This window comes from Crocuta crocuta, unplaced genomic scaffold (assembly GCF_008692635.1).
Source record: "Crocuta crocuta isolate KB4526 unplaced genomic scaffold, BGI_CrCroc_1.0 scaffold525, whole genome shotgun sequence".
In the NCBI taxonomy this organism is placed as follows: domain Eukaryota; kingdom Metazoa; phylum Chordata; class Mammalia; order Carnivora; family Hyaenidae; genus Crocuta; species Crocuta crocuta.
The window spans coordinates 239,934-262,199 of record NW_027527986.1 but is presented as its reverse complement, the minus strand read 5'-3'; the positions used below and the strand labels follow the sequence as shown (position 1 = coordinate 262,199).

The 22,266-nt window shown below is 35.3% G+C and overlaps 1 protein-coding gene across 1 annotated transcript in view; it reads left to right on the top strand.

Moving 5' to 3' along the window:
- MLIP (muscular LMNA interacting protein) overlaps window positions 1-22,266 on the top strand; it is a 249,078-nt gene that overhangs the window by 178,198 nt on the left and 48,614 nt on the right. The window contains exons 10-11 of the mRNA XM_077752881.1: window positions 8,780-8,824; window positions 19,892-20,020. Of these exons, the coding sequence (XP_077609007.1) occupies window positions 8,780-8,824; window positions 19,892-20,020 (174 nt within the window). The remainder of the gene's footprint in view (window positions 1-8,779; window positions 8,825-19,891; window positions 20,021-22,266) is intronic.

Here is a 22,266-nt window from a genome sequence, read left to right as displayed (position 1 = left end):
CAGGCATACACATGTAGGCTCACCCTATTTCTTCTCTTTATTCACCTCATAATCCATCATGAGGCCTGTTTCTGCTTCTGATCAAATATATGCAACAAGAAACAAGATAGCCTACCAAGTAAGTGTTTAGATTTTAGTTTAAAACAAACCAGTAAGTTACTTCTTTTAGGTTATGCCTTATATTTTCTAATATGCTATTTTCATCATCATCATCATCATCAAAGAATAAATAGTTATTTAGTATATATTTTGTGACATATTTTCTTTTCAACTTATGTATTTCTGTCTTTATTTGGATCTCCCTAAGGAAAATAATAAGTTGGATGAAATCACTGAATTTTATCCTATTCAGGAAATGATGTTTAAAAAGTATGGATAGGAACATTGCTTAGAGTATTTTCCTAGAAGCTTTCACTCTTATGTTTGTTTTTATTGGAAGCCATTTGGAGTAACACTTACAAGAATTGAGGCATTTGGTAGACTGTACCCAAGTTTAAATCACCTCATGGCCATTTGCTAACTGATCCTGGAAAATCACTTAACTTTTCTATTCCTTCATTTTGTCATCTATAAAATTGAGAAACTAATAATTGCCTGATGTAATATTTATATTGGCTGATATATTAAAAGCCCTTAATGTATTCCTGACATATAGGAATAAATAATAGTTCTTCCCTTTCTTCCTCTTATTTTCCTTTGCTTTTCACTTCATCTTTGCCTCCCCCTTTCTCTTCTTCCTCCCTATCTTGGGAAGAGTAGAAGCACCATGATTTAGTGGAGTTCCTCAATTCTAAACTTGGGAGCAAGAAAAGAAAATTCTCTAAAGATGTTTCAATACTTTTTGTGACTCATACCATGCTACAAGAGCCAAACCCAAGAAAAAATAGCTGAAATGTTTTGCTCTCTCATCTTCCTTTCTCACCTACTCCTACCTGTCACCAATGTGCCTTTGATTGAAACTCATGTACAGTAGGGGTGGTTAATTTGATAGCAGTTGGTATCAAAGTTGGAGGGGCTGATTCAATCTCTATAGTTAGAGTATATTTCAAATTATTCTTCAATCAGTTATCAGACTTAATTAAAGTAGGTTAACATTTGCCCCAAACTTTGTGAGAGCATCTGAGTCACTGAAAGTTAACATTGAATCATCAAATAGATTGAGTGTAGACTAAAGCAAATATGAACTCTGATTCAGATAAGATTTTTGGCTTTGGTTAAATTTGGTTTCTTGAGTGAGAAGCTTTGTTTTTTACTTCTCTTGCAATGTGACATTTGGAACGTTCTTTGTGATACCTCAAATATGTCCATGTCTTTTGGAAGACTATAAAGGATAGTTTTACCACAGAATGTAAAACTCTGTTCCTTGGTACAAAATCATAAGGAAATCACACTTGTAAATATTTGGATGCAGTTATTACATTTACTAAGTGATGTCTGATACATTTATTTTGAGGAGAACAAAAAAAATTTCAGCTATAACTGTTGTTGGTCTTAGGTGAACTATCAGTTTTAAATACAGTATGTTCCAATTTTAAAAGAAGAATGACATAGTAATTTTTTCTTCTAGAAATTCTAATATTCATATTGGGTGAGCTACAACATGCCTCACCTTAAGTGTGACTTGAATAGCTTTGACTCAATTAATTAATTAATTTATCTTTTACTATATTTTTCTCTCTTTCTCTCCCATGGAAACTCAAAAGGAAATCTGAGAGGTCTTTTCACAGGATCTCACTGTCTCTCTTCAAACATTGAAGAAACTGTGCATCCTCACAATATAGAACTGCTGGGGCTTGGTGTGTCATTGACTTTATAGAAATTCTTAGATTAGATTCAAAAACAGAAATCACACAGTTTACTAACTCCTGCACCACAGAGGAAAAAAAAAGAGAAGACTTAAATTCAAGCCAAGAACCAAAGTTTTATGATGCTTCAGAATGTCGTTAAGGTTAGATCAGCATGGACTGTTCAAAATCCTGATCTCTGGGTGCTCTCTAAAAGTACGGTATATAATCTATGACTCATAACTCGTAGGAAATATAGTCAAGATTGTCTAGTTCTATTATTCAATTTTCCACTTTTGCTCATCAATTCAGCAAATACTTACTGAGTGTCTACTATGTCTTAGTACTCACTGAGGAGTCCCTGGAGTGAGACAGCAACCCAGTAATAAGGTCTTCATTTTTGCAGCTTATAATGGGGGAGACCATAAACAATTATAATAGTGAATGAGCAAGATACTTTCTTGTAGAAATTAGAGAAGAATTGGGGCACCTAGATGGCTCAGTTGGTTGAGCGTATGACTTTGGCTCAGGTCATGATCTTGCAGTTTATGGGTTCGAGCCCCGCATCAGTCTCTGCTGACAGCTATCTCAGAGCCTGGAGCCTGATTCAGATTCTGTGTCTCCCTCTGTCTCTGACCCTCCTCTGCTCATGCTGTCTCTCTCTCTCAGAAATAAATTTTTTAAAAAACATTAAAAAATTTAAAAAAAAGAAATTAGAGAAGAGCTGGCCATAGAACTGAGTGATGTGAAAGCAGACTTACAAAGTTGCTAGTTTTCGATGTATTCGTATATCTATTGGATTTCCAGTTTTCCTGGGAAGATTATAATGGGTTTATTAAATAATGAGAATTTGTATGACTAATTCTTCTTTCTGGGGCCTGTGGTGAAAGGCTGCTATTTCTCCATAAAAAAAAAGAACAAAAGAAAATGCAAATCAATTAATTTCCTCTTCTTATTCTTTATTGCACATATTGTTAGATATGACATAGTCTGTTTTCTAGGATGAGCCAGATACAGGAAAAGTACCATCAATTCAGTCTAATTAAAGTCAAAGTTTTCTTCAATTCATGATATACTTGAATTGCAAGTTATTTTAATGTAATTTAATTGAAGTTTTCTTAAGTGTAATAGAATTTAAACTAGGCTAACAACATGTCAAGTAGCAGGGATCTCCACAGGTCAATTGCAACTTTGATTATATTAATTTATCAACAATACTACACTCGATTGTTTTGAGCTCTTACCTTGCAAGTGAAGTTTAAGTATTTCATTTAATCTTATACCAGTCTTATGAGGTGGGCATTATTATTTCAAGATCTTCATATTACAAAGGAGGAAACCAAGTCTTAGATGTCAGAGTAGGCAAAACCTGACCTAGGTCTTCCTCATGTCAAAGCCCTTGCCATTAATACTTGTGTGAGAAGTCCAGAGGATATAGGAATCATTTGTTTTCCTTAAATACTTTATCCATTAGTATTTATATTTTGGGTCTAAATTATTCATGTTTAGTAACCTTCATTCTAAACTTTGAATAATTTCATATTTAGTAGCACTATCTAAAATGATATTTACTGGGGTGCCTGGGTGGCTCAGTCAGTTAAGTGTCTGACTTCAGCTCAGGTCATGATCTCATGGTTCGTGGGTTCGAGCCCCATGTCAGGCTTTGTTGTGACAGCTAGTTCAGAGCCTGGAGCCTGTCTTCAGATTCTGTGTCTCCCTCTCTCTCTGACTCTCCCCTCTTCATGCTGTCTCTATCTCTCTCTGAAAAATAAATAAAACAGTGAAAATTTTTTTATAAATAAAATGATGTTTACTATATTTCTAATGTTTTAAATCACTCTCATATAAATCAACTCATAGTTTATCTGATAATGTTTAAGAGTTATTGTTTTTCATGACACTTTTAAAGAATTTCTTTCCCTCTATGTAATGGAATGTATTTTCTATTTGAATTTCTATTTTATTCTGTTTTCACTTTATCATCTTTGGAGGGGAATGTCCATTTTGCCTTTGCATTACACTTCTCTTAGTAAATATTTATTTTTCATTAACTACCAACAGTATAAATTATTTCATTCATGTAATTCAAAATCACAGTATGCTTTCGTAATAAAGAGCAAACCCAGAAAATAAGGCAAGTACTAGACCTATTACTAGTTTATCAAAAAACCCTTAGTTGGATTCACATTCTATAGATAAAAACTTATTTTATCAATTCTTTACATTTCATGAGTTACTTTTAAGAACCAGAGAAATAACAGAGACAGGTCTATTGAATATTATATGGTAAACAGGTAAGATCCCATTTTAATGAGCTTGAGGGACAGAAAAATGTCATAACAATGGAAGCATATTGCTTTCAAAATATCACAATATATTAAAAAATGTGTCAAGCTTTATTAAGAATATTCACCACTATATATACAGATATTCAAATAAAGGTCACCGTCTTCAATTTAGCCAGCTCACATATTCCCCTTGTTGCTATGCCTGGAAATGTTGCTATGCTGGAGTGTTCCAGAGGTGCTATGTGCTTAATGTAGTCATAGATCTTAAGATAAGAGGAGACTTCAATACAGGCCTCAGTCCAGATCTGTTTCCGTAGGATGTAACCAAAGATTTGATGAGTTACAGGAAGAATTGTGAACACTTGAAGCAAGAAAATCCACTGTTCTGATTGTTCTCATTTATTTCTTTTTCATTGTTCAGAAATATTTCTAATGTATGCTTATGTGAAAGAGGATAAAGAAGGAATTGAAGATAATTATCTGGGTTCTGCTAAGTGAGGAGGAAAAGATTTAATGAGACACACTTCATGTCTTGTATCCTTCTCATCACTTTAGACTTTACCAAAAATGAAGGTGCCATATTTTTAGCCAAACTTCCCCTGGATGTGATCTTGTATCTCCTCATTTGCACATATAAACAATGGCTGTTCTTGTTCACTATGCCTACTTATCCTGCCTACTGATTATGTTCATGATGAGATGGAGTCATCATTCCTTAGCATAAAGACACAAACTTTTTAAACGCCTTCAAATGTGCTTTTTGTATTTAGGTCTTTTAGGAATATATTACTAACTTATAAAACGGTTTCTAATGAGATAGTCATACAGTGTAACGTCTATAGAAAGTTAGAATAAGCAGTGTGAAGCAAGAAAGATGTGATGCCTCATATCTCTTTGGGCTTGGTGCCTAACTTTCTTACCGTTGGATTCATTGTTTTGCATACATAGCGGCTTACGTAGAGTAATAAGAACACTCACTAGGTTAAACGAAAGACAGTTTGTATCATTTTATCATATTTCCTCAATACCAATCTCAATACTCAGGGATTATTAAGTGTTCAGTTAATATTTTAAGATTTGTCTTTCTGCCCATGTGTAGAGTAGTCTTGCCTGGGAGAAGTAATTTAGTTCACACATTGTCACTAGTTACAGTTCTTTGAGCCATGAGTAAAGGAATTGCAGGACAATTAGTCAACAGGGAGGAAAGGTGGAAGAAAGACCTTTTAGTGATATTGAACTGGTTGTTATATTCAGGTGGGAGGGATGTGGGTGCTGAAAGGGGGGGTGGGGGTGGGGAAACAAGCCCAAAGTGGAGGTGTAGAGTGCAGAAGGCAAAGGCAATTGGAACCACTTTATCTTGTTCCAGTCTCCCAAGAGGGAGCTAGTGTAATACCAGCTAAAAGGACATGTGTCATGAATGAGGAAAAGCTGAACATTGCGAGGAAAAGCAGTCTAGACAATGACAAAGGAGTTTCATCATACTTCTTGGACCTTGATATCAAGTCTGGAAAAACAAAATGGTTTCTCCAAAGTTGACTCGGGACAGTGGTAACTTTGTGTAGAAATTTATTTTTCATTGGGTTTCAAATTCTCCTTTCTTTGCTTTGTCTTTAACTCTTTTGCTTTCCATAAAATCTAACTCTTTAATATATTTTCTTTGAGGTTAAGAGAGTTTGACTTCCACATTTTTTTGACTGCTCTGTTGGTTTCTAAGTTTTTAAAATGATGATATATTGATTAACATGGACCCTCCTTTCTTATGCTTTCCTTTCCTTTTATGATTAAAATGATGTTAAGGGCGATAGAATAGATTATAGGATTCTGTTTCACACAACAGCCATTCTTATACTCTGCAGTACCGTTGTTCCTTACAGTTAGTATTAATGTGAATAGACATGAATAACTAAAATCTTTAGTGTTGTTCCAATCCAATTTCAAGTTTAGTTTTAGGTATGCAAGTTGCTTCATTTCGTGAACCCATGAGCCATGGTTCAGATAGAGTAGCCCTTTCCCATATTTCACTGCTCCAATCTCAGCTCACCAGACAATCTTTCCTTACTTTTTGGAAAATAACTGCTACAGTATTAATAACATAGTTATAGCTGCAGCATTTAATAAACACTGCTAACCTGTATTAGGAAAGCAAAGCAAGGCTTCTCAAAGGGCTTGACATGATTGGGTTGGTTGAAAGAATATGGTTATATTCATTATACACATAAGCCAATATTCTTTTTCTTTGGCACAGGATCTGTAGTGGATTTATAAATATTTACCCCACCCTGAGGTTCACATTTAATTCTATCCCTTCTCTGGGAATAGGTTCTCATAAAAGTGATATGAAACCCATTATATTAGATAAAATAAAAATGGAATAGGGATGTCTAAAGCATCTTATTGTAACATTATAATTCCCAGTGATGGAATTTGAGGGACTTATGAAGATTGAACACAAAGTTATTTGGGTTTTTCCCTAATGTAATATTTTTCTTGAGGATTTTATTTTTTTCCCTATTATCATTTGGTATTAATTAGCACAACATACTAGTAAATGTAGTTAAAACTGTACAAATATTTTGTTTTTAATGTGTAACCTCTTCTTTCCTATATTTATTAGAAGAAAATTCAGCTATGTTGTGTTTTAGTCAAAATAACCACATTTAATTTAGCACATTTCATAGAAGCTATTAGTTTAACTTAGGGGATCCATAGATTATTCTCTCATTGCAATAATGAAAAGTTAACTGAAAGGAAAAATTATGATGTTAGAGGAAATCATTATTACTTATATTACACTATGAGGTTAAAAGCAAAACCCTAGGTGAACTGAATGTGATAGACATTCTAAAAGGCGATTTTCTGCAGCACAGAGTAGGCATAAAATTCAGTGTACACTAACCTGGTCCCCAGCAATTAGAGATGGGGAGGCTTTAGCCAAGAAACCCTGCTGCCACAGAGTAACCATGAATGGCAGCAAATAGCAACAGTCCTTGTGAAGAAAGGCATGTGTCAAAAAGCAGAAAACAAACAATGCTGAGCACAGCGTGAGAAGGGCTGCAGGTTGCCTTGTCATTATGTTTGGTGATTCATACTTCTATATACTTGGCAATACCATAAGAACCACTAAGCTCTCAGTTTTTGGTTATCATTCATATCTCAGAGAGTGAATACAATATTGACATACCTCTAACACACCTTGAAAACATTTGCAATTTCAAAAAGAATAGAAATACTTTAGGAACACAACTTTATTATATTTCAGCCAAGCATACCTGTAATTAAGCATTTGTATGCTGACTCTTTCCCATCACAGTTGAAGGCTGTTGATATGGAGGCTCAGCCGCCTACTTAAATGCTGAAATGCTTGGTAAAATATAATTATTAAAAATGTTTATGTGGGACACTGGCATGGCTCAGGCAATTGAGCATCCAACTCTTGATTTTGGCTCAGGTCATGATCCCAAGATCATGGGATTGAGCTGCATTGGACACTGTGCTGAGTGTGGAGCCTGCTTAAGATTCTCTCTCTCTCCATCTGTCATGTTGACTGTGTTAATATACAATTGAAAAGAAATTAGTTAACTATCAAACTTGTATGTGGAAACCATTCAGAATGCAGCATAAAGGGATAAAAAATATGAAAGGAAGTTTTATAGAAATGGGATTGAGAAGACTAAATATATATTTATTAGAAGCTTCACATAGATGAAGATATGTGTGAAGAAAGCAATATTTGAATACGTATTCATGGAAGATTTTCCAGAATTGAAGAAAGACATGCATATTCAGAATGAAGGACTACCCCAAATCCCCAAAAAGATACATAAAAAGAAATCCACCCTCAGATACATCATAGTGAAATTACAGAATGTCATGGACACCTTAAACACTAACCCAATGTGAAGACAGATCATCCACCAAAGTTATAACATTTAGACTGACAGCAGTGACAGAAGCCAGGGCTAATGGGATACACCTTCAAAATGCTGAGAGATAATAACTATTAACCTGAAACCCTGTGTCCAGTAGAACTCTCATTGAAGAATGAGAACAAAATTAAAACATTTGCAGACAAAGTCCAAGGCAACAAGGTCTGAAAAAACTACCGCAGCATTTACTTCAGTAAGAAGGAAACTAAATCCAGATGCAGTGAAATTCAGGAACCAAGGCTGAAGAAACAATATTAGCCTCCTGTTTAATTGAAAACAATTTTAAAAACTTCATTATTTTCTTTTCCAAATCAAGAAAACTTTGTTATGCTTTCCTTCGAATATGAAGATACTTTAAGTGAAAGTCTGTTATTTGTGTCGATTTGCTGTAAACAAATATAAATATCCAACTGCGAGTATGTTTAAGCAAAATGTGGAGTATATACAGAGGCTGAAATATTATGTCATCTTGAAGAAGTTTTGATGTCTTGTGATAGTGCATATGTTAAGATGTTAAAGACAAGCAACACATAAAAACATCATGCTCACTATTATATGAGCTGCATGAAAACATATAGGAAAAACATTGTAAGGCAATGTACAAAAACTGTTCAAATCATTTTTTGGTGGGATAATGATACTTTTCCCTTATCCTTTTCAAAATTTTACAATGGGCATGTATTCTTTAGTAATTAAAGAACTTCAAAAAAAACTTAACAATACGGATATTTTGTGAAATTATGAAGTTCACCAAATAAACACCGTGCTTCTAATTTTGCAGGCAAACCTGTCCTCCCCATCCTCTGCAGTATCCGAGAGTCAGCTGGTATGTATCCTCTTGTGAAGTCATGGACCTACTTTTGAAAATTCTGATCTCTCAAGCCAGATGTGTCTGAGAAAGTGAACTGCAAATAACTTTACCGCATGTATTTGCTTATTTGTCTAACAAAACTTTACTGATGCTTTACTGAAGCCACATGGTGGTGATTTTGCAGCTTACCAACATATATAAAAACCATACATAGACCTTATGTGCCAGGAACTTGCATCTTAGTAGTGGGGTTAGAATAAAATGGGTGGGGGCAGAAGGAATACGCTATTGCAGTTTAGAGAGGGAGAGTGCTTACTTCCTGATAGGACAGAGGCAAAATTCATTCAAGGGCAGGTCAGGCTTGATAATGGAGGGCAGTTTCTAGACTTGAAGCAATGAGAAGTGGGATATTTCAGACAGGAAGGTTAGCATGTGAAAGATGTAGATCAGTAATGAGCAGGAGAACTATCATGTGAACCACAGATACAAGCCACAAATGTAATTTAAAATTTTCTAGGAGCCACATTAAAAAGTAAAAAAATAAAACACAGGCCACACTTATTTCAATAAGGTATTTTATTTAATAATAGACAAATACTGTTTCAACATATAATCATTATAAACTTGGGATATTTTATTCCTTTTTGGGGGTTAATGCTTTGAAATATGTATCTCGCACTTGCAGCACATGTCAGTTTGGAGTAAACACATATCATTGGCTTAACAAGAGGCTACTGGCTACTCTGTTAGCACAGATCTAAACTCTAGAATCTTTTATTTATAGATGAAAATTTGATTACATATAGAAATACTTTTCATCATAGTGTTTTGTATTTTCTATTCCTAGAGTGGTTAGCAAAGTGAAACAATGAAATAAATTGCCTAGATATAACTAAAGATTTCTTTATGTCTTTTAATTTTTATTGTTTATAATTATAAATTCCTGAACAATACGTACCTTCAGTATAATTAGAAAATTTTCTAGTAAATCAGTTTGAGATATTAAGAAGACAAAATCACCATTTAATACCGATTTTCCCCATTTTTAAGCAATTGTTTTTGTGTCCTACATCCATAGCCAACAAGTCATCTTGTCATTATTATGTCAGAATGATATTACTTTCATTTGTAATAGTGAAAAACCATAAAAATTATGGTTTGACTCTTAAAATAGCCCAATTAAACAAACTACTTGACTATGTTGGTGTTTATACATATGGTGTATGGGGTGTTTGCATGTGTATGTAAGTGTGTGCGTGTGTGTAAAAATAGTGTCCATTAGTTTAGAATAGTTGCTGGCAGTACAGTATAGGTGAAAGAATGCTAGAATGGGAACCAGACGAACTGTCTTTTATTCCTACTTTGACACTAGCCACTGAGCTGACAGTGGATAAGTCACAAATCTGAAAATCTAGTCCTCAGTTTCCTCAATGAGCAATGAGAGCATTCTATTACCTACTTTCCAAACCCTTCTAGCACTGTGAGTCTATGATTACTAACAGAGTGATGTGAAGGAGTTGCCATGGAAACAAGCATTGAAATAACATAAGTTGAATGGTTTCCCAGTTTAGATATGGAAATACTACAGCTATTTTAATATTTAAAATAATGATATACTTGTTTCTTGAGAGCAATGAGTGAGAATCAATATATATATATACATATATATATATACACACACACACATATGTCTGTTCTTGGCTTAAGAAACTATTTCAAAGAGGCAAATATATACAATAATTTCATAAAAAGAGACACATAAAAACAACTCATTGTTAATGTGATAAATAAACTGCTTCTTGACTAAGAAAATAATTCTGTGAATTCTAAGTTTGTGTTCTTTAGGGAGAAAAATACAAAGCATTGCTTTGACTGACTTTAATGATAATTTCTTTGCATTTGCTTTAGACTCTTTCTCTAAAGAGTTCAAGGAATTTCTTAACCAAGTTTTAAATTAAGTTTTAATCCCCAAATTCCCTTGAGATATAGGTTGGTTTGTGAAGGGATTATTATCAAGCAAGCTTATCACCCACAAAAAGGAACATCTGGATTGATATAATCATTCAATTTAATCACTTTGACTTCTATTTCATGATATTAACCCTGTTCTTTGTTACTTGGGGATGGAATAAAATAAAAATAATTGTATGCAAGGAATGCTATATGATATTCACTTCTTTAGGAATTTGTGATATATTTGCTCTTAAGTAATATATGACTGAAATTATAACTTTTCATTTTTATGAGTGAATTTCCAGTATTTGCCATCTCAAACCTTCTTTAGGATTAACTTCTAAATAATTTTAGTAAGTGTGAATGCCTTTGAAAAACAAAACTTTACATACACACACGTATATGTGCACTTGTTTATAGAATCACACATATAGGTGCCATATAATAGGTAATTTGATGTTATACATCGCTTTTTGTAAAATATGTGTGTGTATATGTAGCACATAGAAACAAAATTATTGGGAACATATGATAGATGATAGTTAAATTATGTAAATAAATATTATGTTTTATATAAAATAAGCCACTAGTTAAAATTATTTTAGTCCTATTTTAGGGAGGAAATAAATTGGTTGAAGTGAAAATGTATGGTAAGTCACTGTGGTAGTACAAGCTTAATACCAAAACTGTTTTGCTTTTGAAATTTGGTGTTTTCAGGATTTTTCATACTTTATTTCTTTTAACTTGGCTATTTGTTTCTTTTAACAAACCTATTTATTTGTTTACATTACAATTGTGCCAATTCAACATTTGAAAGAAAACAAGAAATATGACCGTGTCCCTTATTCTTAAGATATTTCCATTGTTTGCTCTGGAAGCCAAACTATTTAGTATTGGGCTCAGCAGAATGGAATAATTTGGGTGTCCATTTGAAAACAGTTCACTGACTGTGCCTCAGTTTCTCTTCTTCTGTTAAATAGCATCACAGGGAGCTTAGAGATGAGGACATTGGAAACACCCATCTATAAAATGGAAGGTTGGAATAACTACTCTGTCAACCCATAGGGAGATCACAAGGCTCATGTATCATGATATGTGAGGTTGCTAAGGTAGCCTTGTACCTATGAGAGGTGTTATTGTTGCACACAATGATCTCTGAAATATTATCTCACAGATAATATTTTTACAGATAAAGACACAGCGGCCGACAGAGTTTAAATGGGTTGTGCAACGTCACAGTGATAGTGGCCATTTTTGTACTGAGTGACTTTCAAACAAATCATGAATTTTAGATAATTAAAAAGAATAAGGGAAGGTTGATGAAGGAGTTGGGAAATTTGGCCTCCACAGAAGTATAACCTTCATTGGGCACCTCCAGTGTGGGTCCTGTGCTAGCATTTTCCCATAGCCTACAAAGATGTGATCACTTATGAAAGAAGAGGAGACTGGGTCGGATCAATTTGGATGTGGATATTTCGCACCTTTAAGTTGACTACTCCTAGCATAATAGCAGGAGCAAAAGGAAAGGAGAGATCTAGGATGTAGGATGCACCCTCACAGAACTTTCCTAATTCCTGAGTGGAGTCCTCACAATATTAACAGAGGCCGGTGGGACCTCTTCTCTGGATGAGAGAATAGCTTCGGTTCTCCAAGATGGGTAAGCACTGGTCTTCCTTGGTGGTAGGTAGGGTAGCCTAGTTTAGAAGACATTTGGCTTTAACTTTTGATATTTAATGACATTGCAAAATTTTCATTGTTGCCCAAGATGAATCCTGAATCTGGAGAGTACAAAACAGTAGATTTAAAAAATAAGCCTCATGGCTATAAACAGGTAAAAGCAAAATGCTGCTTACTGGAACACTATAAAGAAGAGTGCTTAAGCTTTCAGATACTTTGTTCCCAGTTCTGAATGCCAGCTGATGTGTCCTGCTTTAGTGGTTCATGAGTCATTTTTCTGAGGGCCCTTGAGGTCACTGTTGTTCGGGAAATGCAGCCCCAAAAGTTTTGTGTACAGCTGATGTCTTCTTCAAGCTGAAAGGAGGTTTGTCCTTGACCAGTTTTCCTTGACACAACACACTTAAGTGCTACAGCATTTATCATCTATGCCTCCTAAGTTTTGAGTCATGCTATTGTCTTTTCTTCAACCATTGGAATAGTTCAGTCCAGCAAAATCTGTGTTGTACACATCCCATCAAATGTTTCTTGAGCTAGAGGATGTGGTTTATAATAATTGGAGTCCTCTGTATGTTATTTTTATTTAAAAAAATAATTTAGGTAGGTACTTTGCTGGATAGTATTGATCGTTTAGTGTCAATACTTCATATTATACATGCAAAAATAGGAAGAGGAAAGTTTTTCCCTTTCAAATTTATTTTATGTTTTTTTTTATCAAGTCTCACACATATTATCTCATTAGATTCTTGCAATCGGCAGGAATTATTATTCCATTATTCTGATGAAAAAACCTGAAGTCCATATATCTACAGTTATGTGTCAACAGTCCCATAGCTAATGGTTGCTATAAAAATCTGTCTTGGCACTTTTGCTCTGCACTATAGTGTTTTGAAATATGAGATATTTATTCAAGGGGGGAAAAGGCTTGAGTGTTTGTTTCAAGCATAAAATATTATTTATCTTAGAATAATGAAAGCTAATCAAAATTTATTAATTGAATGAGTGAGTCAGCTAAATAATTTAGAGAATATTGCTTTTGTCAACAGTCTTGACTGTTTTTGAATTTCTATGAGTTTGTTGCCACAGAAATTCTAAAATATAAATATATGTATAAAACACTGGAGACTAAAGACAAGGCTGAAGCAAATGGGTAAAAGAAACACTGTGGTACTTTCACTAGCTCTTTCGATCCATCAAATTAGTAGCATCGATAGTCAAGCTCACAGAGTTTGTTGTATGCTGTATTTTATTAAGTTCTTGCTTTTTATTATACATTTTATTTCTTCCAAAAGATAAAAATACACCTATAAGAATGGAGACTCTGTTCTTTATTTCTTTTCTTCCCTCATTATACCACTGCAAGGCTTACTACTGTCATCAAAAGCAATTAAAAACACTTCACTGGTTGAAGTTACTAATTTAAGAATGAGGTTGCTCTAAGAAGCCATGATTTTAAAATATTAATAATGGATTCTCCAGGTCAGTGCTGGCAGTTAATTTTCAACTTTGGTCTCCAGCCAGAGGCAGTACCAGCTTGTTGTCCTAGAATTATGATTTTAAGTTCCAAAGGACAGAAACAGTGTTTATTTTCACAGTGCCCCTGGAGTAGCAATGTTCCAGCATAAGTGTATGCTTGATGAGTTATAAAGACAAATTAACAGCAGGCTCAGACCAGTGTCCCACGGACCATCAAAACCTTTCACCAGGCCCCAGGATCTCTACATACTCTTGGAATTTTCTCCCTCAAGATTAGCAGGAGGTTTAAATGAGATCTCCTTAGCTCTATCCCACCTTCAAATTCTCCAAAAAAAAAGACGTCATTGTCTTTTGGTATTAAAACTTTTACTGGTATCACTATAAGCGAACAGAAGAAACCACAACAATTTTTTTTAAATGGAGAAGTTGAAAATCTTCTAAAGTCCCTAAAGAAGTGATCTCTGGCTTTGACTTCTTATATCCATCAGAGATGGAAACTTCAGCCTCTACTCTCACCTCTAATGGTGGGACTCATTAACCCACTTCCTTTCTTCTGGTCCTCTGTTGGTGAAAGACCATATGGATCCTCTATCCTGAGGAGTTCTCTCTTCCTGGGTTATACTGAAATCAAAAAGTCAATCCAGGAAAAGTAATGGGAGACCCCAAGCTGACAGTCAACACCCCTTGAGGCCTGCATATTGGATAATAGCCAACATCTTAGGCTCTTTCTGGCAGTCAACTAATTTCCTCATTCTTCAAGTAATGATTTAGCTCCTTCTAGTTTCCAGGCACAGTTCTAGGTGTTGGAGATACAACAGTGAACAAAGAAATCATCTCTGGCCTCACAAAGCTTACATTCTAGTGGAGAAACCAATACAATAAACACATAAACAAATGTCAGATTGCAATAAGTTCTATGGGAAAAAAATTAGGGAGACAAGAGAAATTGGCATTCCAGGGAGAAAAGAGTTCTGGAAAAAGCGAAGAGCCCCAGTGCAATCTCCCCAGGGAGAGAGTGTCATAGTGTTTGGCTAGAGTGGGGAGAGTGGTGGGAGTGTGAGAGGGATAGCAGCATCAGATAAGATCGGGAAGAGAAAGACTAGTGGGGCATTGGAAAGATTAGGTCATAGAGCATTTGGTAGACATCACCTTATAGACATGGCAAGGATTTTGGCTTTCACTCTAAGTGAGAAAGTGAGGCATTAGAGAGCTCTGAGAGGAGTCAAGTGACATGACTTAACTCGGTGTGATTATTCAGTGGCTTACTCAACTGAGTTTTCAGCCCTCTGAGAACAAAAGTATATGCGCTATAGTTCCTGAGATAAATTAAGTCGTAATTGGCAAAATGGCTCCACAGAACGTCTGATAGATGTGTGCTTCAGAGATCCAAAACAATGGTTGTTTTGTCTTTGAGGCACTTCCAAAATGCCTTACATCCAGTGGTGATCAGTTCTCAGTAGGTTCATCATAAAGGATTGAAATTTGACATTTAGAGAAACTTCTCATTATTCTTTCTGTACCTTTTTTTGTTAACTATGGACATCATTGCCTGTTTTTAGTTGCTTTTCCTGGCATCATAAGAATAACATTTGTGTGTATTAATCATGAGTCTAGCTGGATCTATGGATTCTATTGCAGAGAAAAATGAAAATAAAGGGCCACTTTGAGCTAGTTTAGTTGCTGACAATGATAGTCTTATAGTAGCTCACCTTAACAGACTTTTCCAACTAATTAATGTAATTTCCTTTGTTTTCGTTTGGACATAACTTAGCCAATTAGATTTGTCAGAATTAGAGAATAAAAGTCTACTTGAAGTCTAAAGATATCAGGTGGCTATATTCAAGGATACAATGTGGATTAGAAATCAATAAAACAGTCTCCTCTAAAGGCTTTCTTTTAGTCTGGACGCAAAAGCTCAAGGATAAACAGATGTCTTTGGGATAGCAGACCAAGGAGGATTTATCTTTAGGTGGGCTGAATAACATTTTAATGGAATGAGCTCTAGCTAAACTAGAAGAGAATGAATCACCTTCGGATTTTGTTAAAATGCGGATTATGAATCAGTAGGTCTGGGGTAGGGTCTGAGATTTGGCACTTCTAACAGGTTCTCAAATGACGTAGATGCTGCTGGTTCACATGCCCCATTTTAAGTGGTACGGTGCTAGCACACATCTTATTTGGATAGATCCATTAGTTTACTTTGTGTTGCAATTCAGCCTTCAACAAATACAGATTACATAAGATTTGACATTGAAGAACCAGCAGAGAGTAAGTGCAGAGAGGAAATTAACTAATATTCCAGGAGAGCCTTACCTGTGCCAGCAACAGCAGTGGTTGCTTTACTTAGGTTATTTTATAGATGTTCTAAAGGGCACCCTGAGACACTTGAGTGATGGATTTGCATATGCAGAGACAAGACTTATGTAAAAACTATGTAGTATGATGACGGAGAGGACAGGAACATAAATAATAAATATGCCATTCCTCATTATTAAAGGACCTACTCATGGGTGATTATTATCCTTTAGTGGAAGGTCCAGACAGGTTGAATGGCTTTTTCAAGGTCATACAGTCTATAAACACTATTGCAAAAATTAAAGTCTTTAAGCTGGATGCACTCCTCCCAGCAATATCATGCCATTTTCTGTGAGTGTATTTTTAACCAAGCCCAGAGAGAGACATCAGTACAAATTTTATGTCTTTGCCATGCAAACTACAGAATCCTGTAATGGAATGGAAATGGAATATGGTGTCTGTGTGTGTGTTTGTGTGTGTGTGTGTGTGTGTGTGTGTGTGTGTTTAGGTGTAGGGAGGATGTATGGATGTGTATATCGAATAGGAAAACATCACATCCTACAATATTTTAGGAATATTGGCAGGAACTTTTTTATATGCCATGTTTAAGGAAATAAAAACCGGATTTAGTAATACTATTGAAAAGAAAGGTAAAGTGACATCAAATCAAGTAACAGGGGCCAAAATCAAGAATGTGGCAATGGACAATAGAAATAAAACAGAAGCAATGAATTTAAAAGGAATCAAAAATATAAAAATATTAGAACTTTGTTATTGATCAGACAGAGGAAATTATAGAGGTAGGTATTTAAAAATGATTTTAAGTTTCTGTCTCTGCTGTTTCTCAATCTGTTTCTGTCTTAAAGTAGGCAAAGGAGTAATTAAAATCATGGGTTTGATTATTTGATCTGACCTGGATTTAAATATTGACTTCTTCACATATTAACTGCATGACTTCGGCATGTAACTTATTTTCTCTAAGTCTCTCACAGGATTGTTTGTAGGGTATTGATGAGATAATCTATCTAAATACTAAATATAGAGCCTGGTCACATATAGGTAAGATATAGAATCTGAATATATGGGAGAATGATGGTGTCATTATCTGCAATGAGTCTTCAAGGATTTTGATGTTGATTTCAGAGCATGTGAAAAGGTATGAGCAAGGTGCAAAGGCTGCCATGAGCATGACTTGTCCATGTACTGTGTTTTATGGATAGTGCACAAGGTTCAGAATTGGGCCACCAGTGTTCAATTTCCAGTGTGACCATACTGGCCAAATACTAATTGTTGGGTGTGGAGGATATGGTTAAAGCTTATAGAATGGGAAATGTGAACAATGTCAAAGGCAAACTATGTCTAGTCTTCTTATGCTTAGAGTTAACTTCCATGTCTATAAAATACTACTGAGTGACAATAAGTCAAGATGCTGGAGAAAAAACAGGATTGAGAAAAGAGGTCAATAAATATGGTGTCAGAATCAGGACAACTCTACCAAGGCCAAGTAGGCAAACTAGAATGAGGAAGACTCAGACTTCAGGTAGACCAAAGCTAGGAACACAGAGTCTAAGAAAAGAGCATGTGGAACATCCAATAGAGTAGAGGAAATAGGGAAAGAACTGTTGCCAAATTATTAGACAACCATCAAATTTAGGAAATTCATAGGAACTAAGGAGCATAAAGGCTGGCACACAAACATATATGAAACATGGGTAACTGATTCTGATGCTGAAGGTATTTGATATCTGGAAGAGTCTCTCCTTTGGTCTCATCCTGGAGGTTGATCCCAAGAGAGAAGATCTGAGTAAGTCTCCAGGCTAGGACAACCCAAATCATCTGCCTGCTAACAATACAGGGGTCGGGGTCTCTGGCATAGGAATTCTCTTAGCATTATCGAGTGAACTTGGTGAGGTTTCTCCTCTCTGCTTTCATCGTTTTGCATACTACCACCAAACTTAGCTCCTAAAGCTCCATGTCGGTTTTGGAATCTGGTGGGCTCTGAGCACTAGAGTTGTTGCATTGATTTCCTACCTCACAAAGGAGAAGAAGAGAGGGAGAAGGTGGAGTAGGAGAAGGAAGGGTAAATGAAACTGGGATTCAAGTGAAAAATGGAGACAGGAAATCTGGACAACTTAGGATCATGACCCAAATATCAGGCATCTCCCTCATTATAGGTGGTTGTAGAAATCAGTACCTGCCAAGGCTTTGTTCTTATGCTGTGTTTACTGCAGGGTTATTGCCCTCATACAGACTTCACTGTGCGACTTCATGCATAATTGGATGTTACTTGCTCATTTTTTCCCCTCTTGAGAGAAATCAGAGTTTCTTAAGTGGGAAATATTTCTTAGCCTGAGGAAGATAGAGACTTTTCTCATTCTGTACTTCCCTAGTTGACATAAATATGAAAGGCAACTGGGAAAATATCGATTGGAAAAGTATTGCAGAGTGGCATTTATTCAAGCCTCAAAATATATCAGGTAGTTTATAGAGCATAGAGATAGATGTAGTCCCTTAAGGTTTAAATTGTGAGCATCAGCACTGATTGAGGAGAGCTAATTTACCATTTTCAGAAAGGAAATGGGGTTGAGAAGAATGATTACAGCAAAATGCTTAACCAGAGAAAGTGTCACAACTTTTCATTGAATTGTTGTTTGGGATATTTTTGTAAATTTATCAATCATTTTGTGACATTTTACAGTGTAACAAGATTTTGGTGTTTGTGAAACATCATTCTGAAATTGCCCCAAAGTAGATTTCTCTGTCTCTCTCATCAAACTGATTTTGGGTACAATTTTATGAATCTTGAATGACTAGTCTAGCTAAAACTCTTTTGGTTGCAAGTTACAGAAGTAAATTTGAGCTTTAAAAAGTAGAAAATCTTGTGTTAAAAGAGGAAAGTCTCAGGGAGCCTTGGGACAAGAAATTCAGCTGGGCCCCAGGAATGTTTTAGAATTCAGTTCTGGAAAGCCCCCTAGTGTCTCTTCTCTCTAGCCTCCATCCACTTTGCTGTCTTTCTTGATCTATCTGATCTGCTTTTTATGGCAAATTAAGAATTTCCCATAGCTCCCAAGTTGACACATTATAATTTCAGCCTTTCCAAGAAATTGCAGAGTGGTCTGTATTCCTTTTCCACATTCTTGGAAGAGAAGTTCTGGTTCCACCTCCCCAGTCAGAAGACCATCCCTGATTTCATTATACATAAAATGAACATGGTTTCCAGGGGCCTAGCTCTGTGGATGTTGGGGCCTGGGGGGTAGTTTCCAGAAAAATAAACTGTTAAAGGCTTGAGGGACTGTGCCAAATTCATCTCTCCTTACCAGAATGAGAATGCTGCCTGGCGCTAAGGACATTCTCCATAAACATTTGTCAGATGAAATATTTGTTGACTGAATGCACCGGTGAGGATATAGGAACACATTTGGCCAGATCAATGGGAAGGTTTTTGCATTTTGAACATCATGATAATAGATCTTTATGAGTTTATTGCTGCAATGGTTAACTTTAAAGTTATATTAGTTAAAATCGTTTGATACCTAGGCTGCTTTATGTATTGGTAAAATCATTTTAAAATGGAAAAAATTATAATTTTTTGTGAGAACATTTGAATGACTTAATACACATATTCCTTTATTTTAATGACATTTATTTCTTTATTTTTAAATATTTTATTTGACATTCACGAAGACTAAGCCTGGAGTCATTCGCCCAGTACCTGTAAAATCCAAAATATTACTGAAAAAAGAAGAGGAAGTCTATGAACCCAACCCTTTCAGTAAATACCTGGAAGATAATAGTGACTTCTTTTCTGAGCAGGTGAGCATACTTAAGACAAAATCTGTGATATTTTGATAAATAACTATATAAGTAATGGAGATGCTTCTTGAATATAGTATGTGCAAGAAAATGTTCATTTGATTGGAGTATCCTTAGTAATAAGAAAATATCTATTTTTTCCATAATAAAAAGAAATTCATATATTCCAAGGATGATATTTTGAAGTATTTCAAATTTAAAAAAACTTTTTTTCTACCTACTGCTGGTATTGTTTTAGGAACTAAGACACCACTATCCATAAAGAAAGGCATCATGAAGTCATTGGTTGGGGGTCATATAGGTGTCACATTCTTATTTCTAAAACCCTGCATCTCCTTTGAAGAGATGCAATATTTTAGATTTGGTATATTAGTACAATTAGCAAAAGATCTATTGTACAGATGCATAGTAACACAGTAGAGATGATATGAACCCTTAGATTGAGCAGTAATAGGGGATGGGAGCTTAATATATTTTAAGACTTTGTTGGTCATTTGTTTTATATGTAAAAAAGCTATATTGTCTTCCTCTTATATATCTTATATGTTGGAGAAGGTATAATGGAAGATTTTTTTTTAATTTTTATTTTTTTATTTACTTTTTATTTTTTTACAAATAGTTTATTGTCAAATTAGTTTCCACATAACACTCAGTTCTCATCCCCACAAGTGTCCTCCTCCATGCCCATCCCCCCCTCCCCCCACATCCATCAGTCCTCAGTTTTTGTCAGCATTCAAGAGTCTCTCATGGTTTGCCTCTCTCCCTTTCCCCCACCATTTCCGCCCTTCTTCTCCCCCTTGTTCCTCTGTCAAGTTCCTCCTAATCCTCCTATACGTGCAAACATATGATATTTGTCCTTCTCTGCCTGACTTATTTTGCTCAGCATAACACCCTCGAGGTCCATCCATGTTGCTACACATGGCCAGATTTCATTGTTTCTCATTGCCATGTAGTATTCCATGGTATAGATAAACCACATCTTCTTGATCCATTCATCTGTTGATGGACACTTAGGCTCTTTCCATGTTTTAGCTATTGTGGAGAGTGCTGCTATGAACATTGGGGTACATGTGCTCCTATGCATCAGCATTTCTGTATCCCTTGGGTAAATTCCTAGCAGTGCTATTGCTGGGTCATAGGGGAGTTCTATTGTTAGTTTCCTGAGGAACCTCCACACTGTTTTCCAGAGGGGCTGTACCAGTTTACATTCCCACCAACAGTGTAGGAGGGTGCCCGTTTCTCCACATCCTCGCCAGCATCTAGAGTTCTCTGATTTGCTCATTTTAGCCACTCTGACTGGCGTGAGGTGGTATCTCAGTGTGGTTTTGATTTGTATTTCCCTGATGAGGAGGGATGCTGAGCATCGTTTCATGTGTCTGTTGGCCATCTGGATGTCCTCTTTGGAGAAGTGTCTGTTCATATCTTCTGCCCATTTCTTCACTGGGTTGTTTGTTTTTCGGGCGTGTAGTTTGGTGAGTTCCTTATAGATTCTGGATATTAACCCTTTATCTGATATGTCATTTGCAACTATCTTTTCCCATTCCGTTGGTTGCCTATTAGTTTTGTGGGTTGTTTATAATGGAAGATTTTGATGGTATTTTGTAAGCTATTTGGGAAACATGTGAAAGTACATATTTATGTAATATAAAAGTTCATAAATTATTTCAGAGAGAAACTTTGCATCTTATTTCTCCTATTAAAATGTAACAAACAGGCATGGGTTGTATATTTTATATCTCAAATACCATTCTATGGATAAGCAGTGGAAGCAGTCTAGAAACATTTCTGGATACAACCAAGGCATGTAAAATCACCACCCTTAGTAATCTATAATAAAATAACATTTATGAAGGAATATAAGGTGATATACTCCTTTTAAATTTTACTTTGGAAATGATAATTAGGAATATTCGTAAAATATTTGTGAATCATAAGGAATATCTTATCTTCCACATACGAGCTCTATAACATCTCTCTAGCCTTCAGTTTCTTCATGTATAACATGAGGCATTCAGATCAGGTACTTTTTAAAGATTTCTCAAATTAAAAAATCTGGGTTTCTTAAAATCTAATATTAACATTGATTGGGTCAGAAGTCTCTGAAAGAGCCTTATAAAAATTCACCATAAATTGTTATAGTTTTTACTTATAAAATGGAGGTGACATTTCATGTTTATTTATAAATACTTTGTAAAGGCTGATATGATTTGATAAGTTAAAAATTTTATAAGGCACTAATATCATTG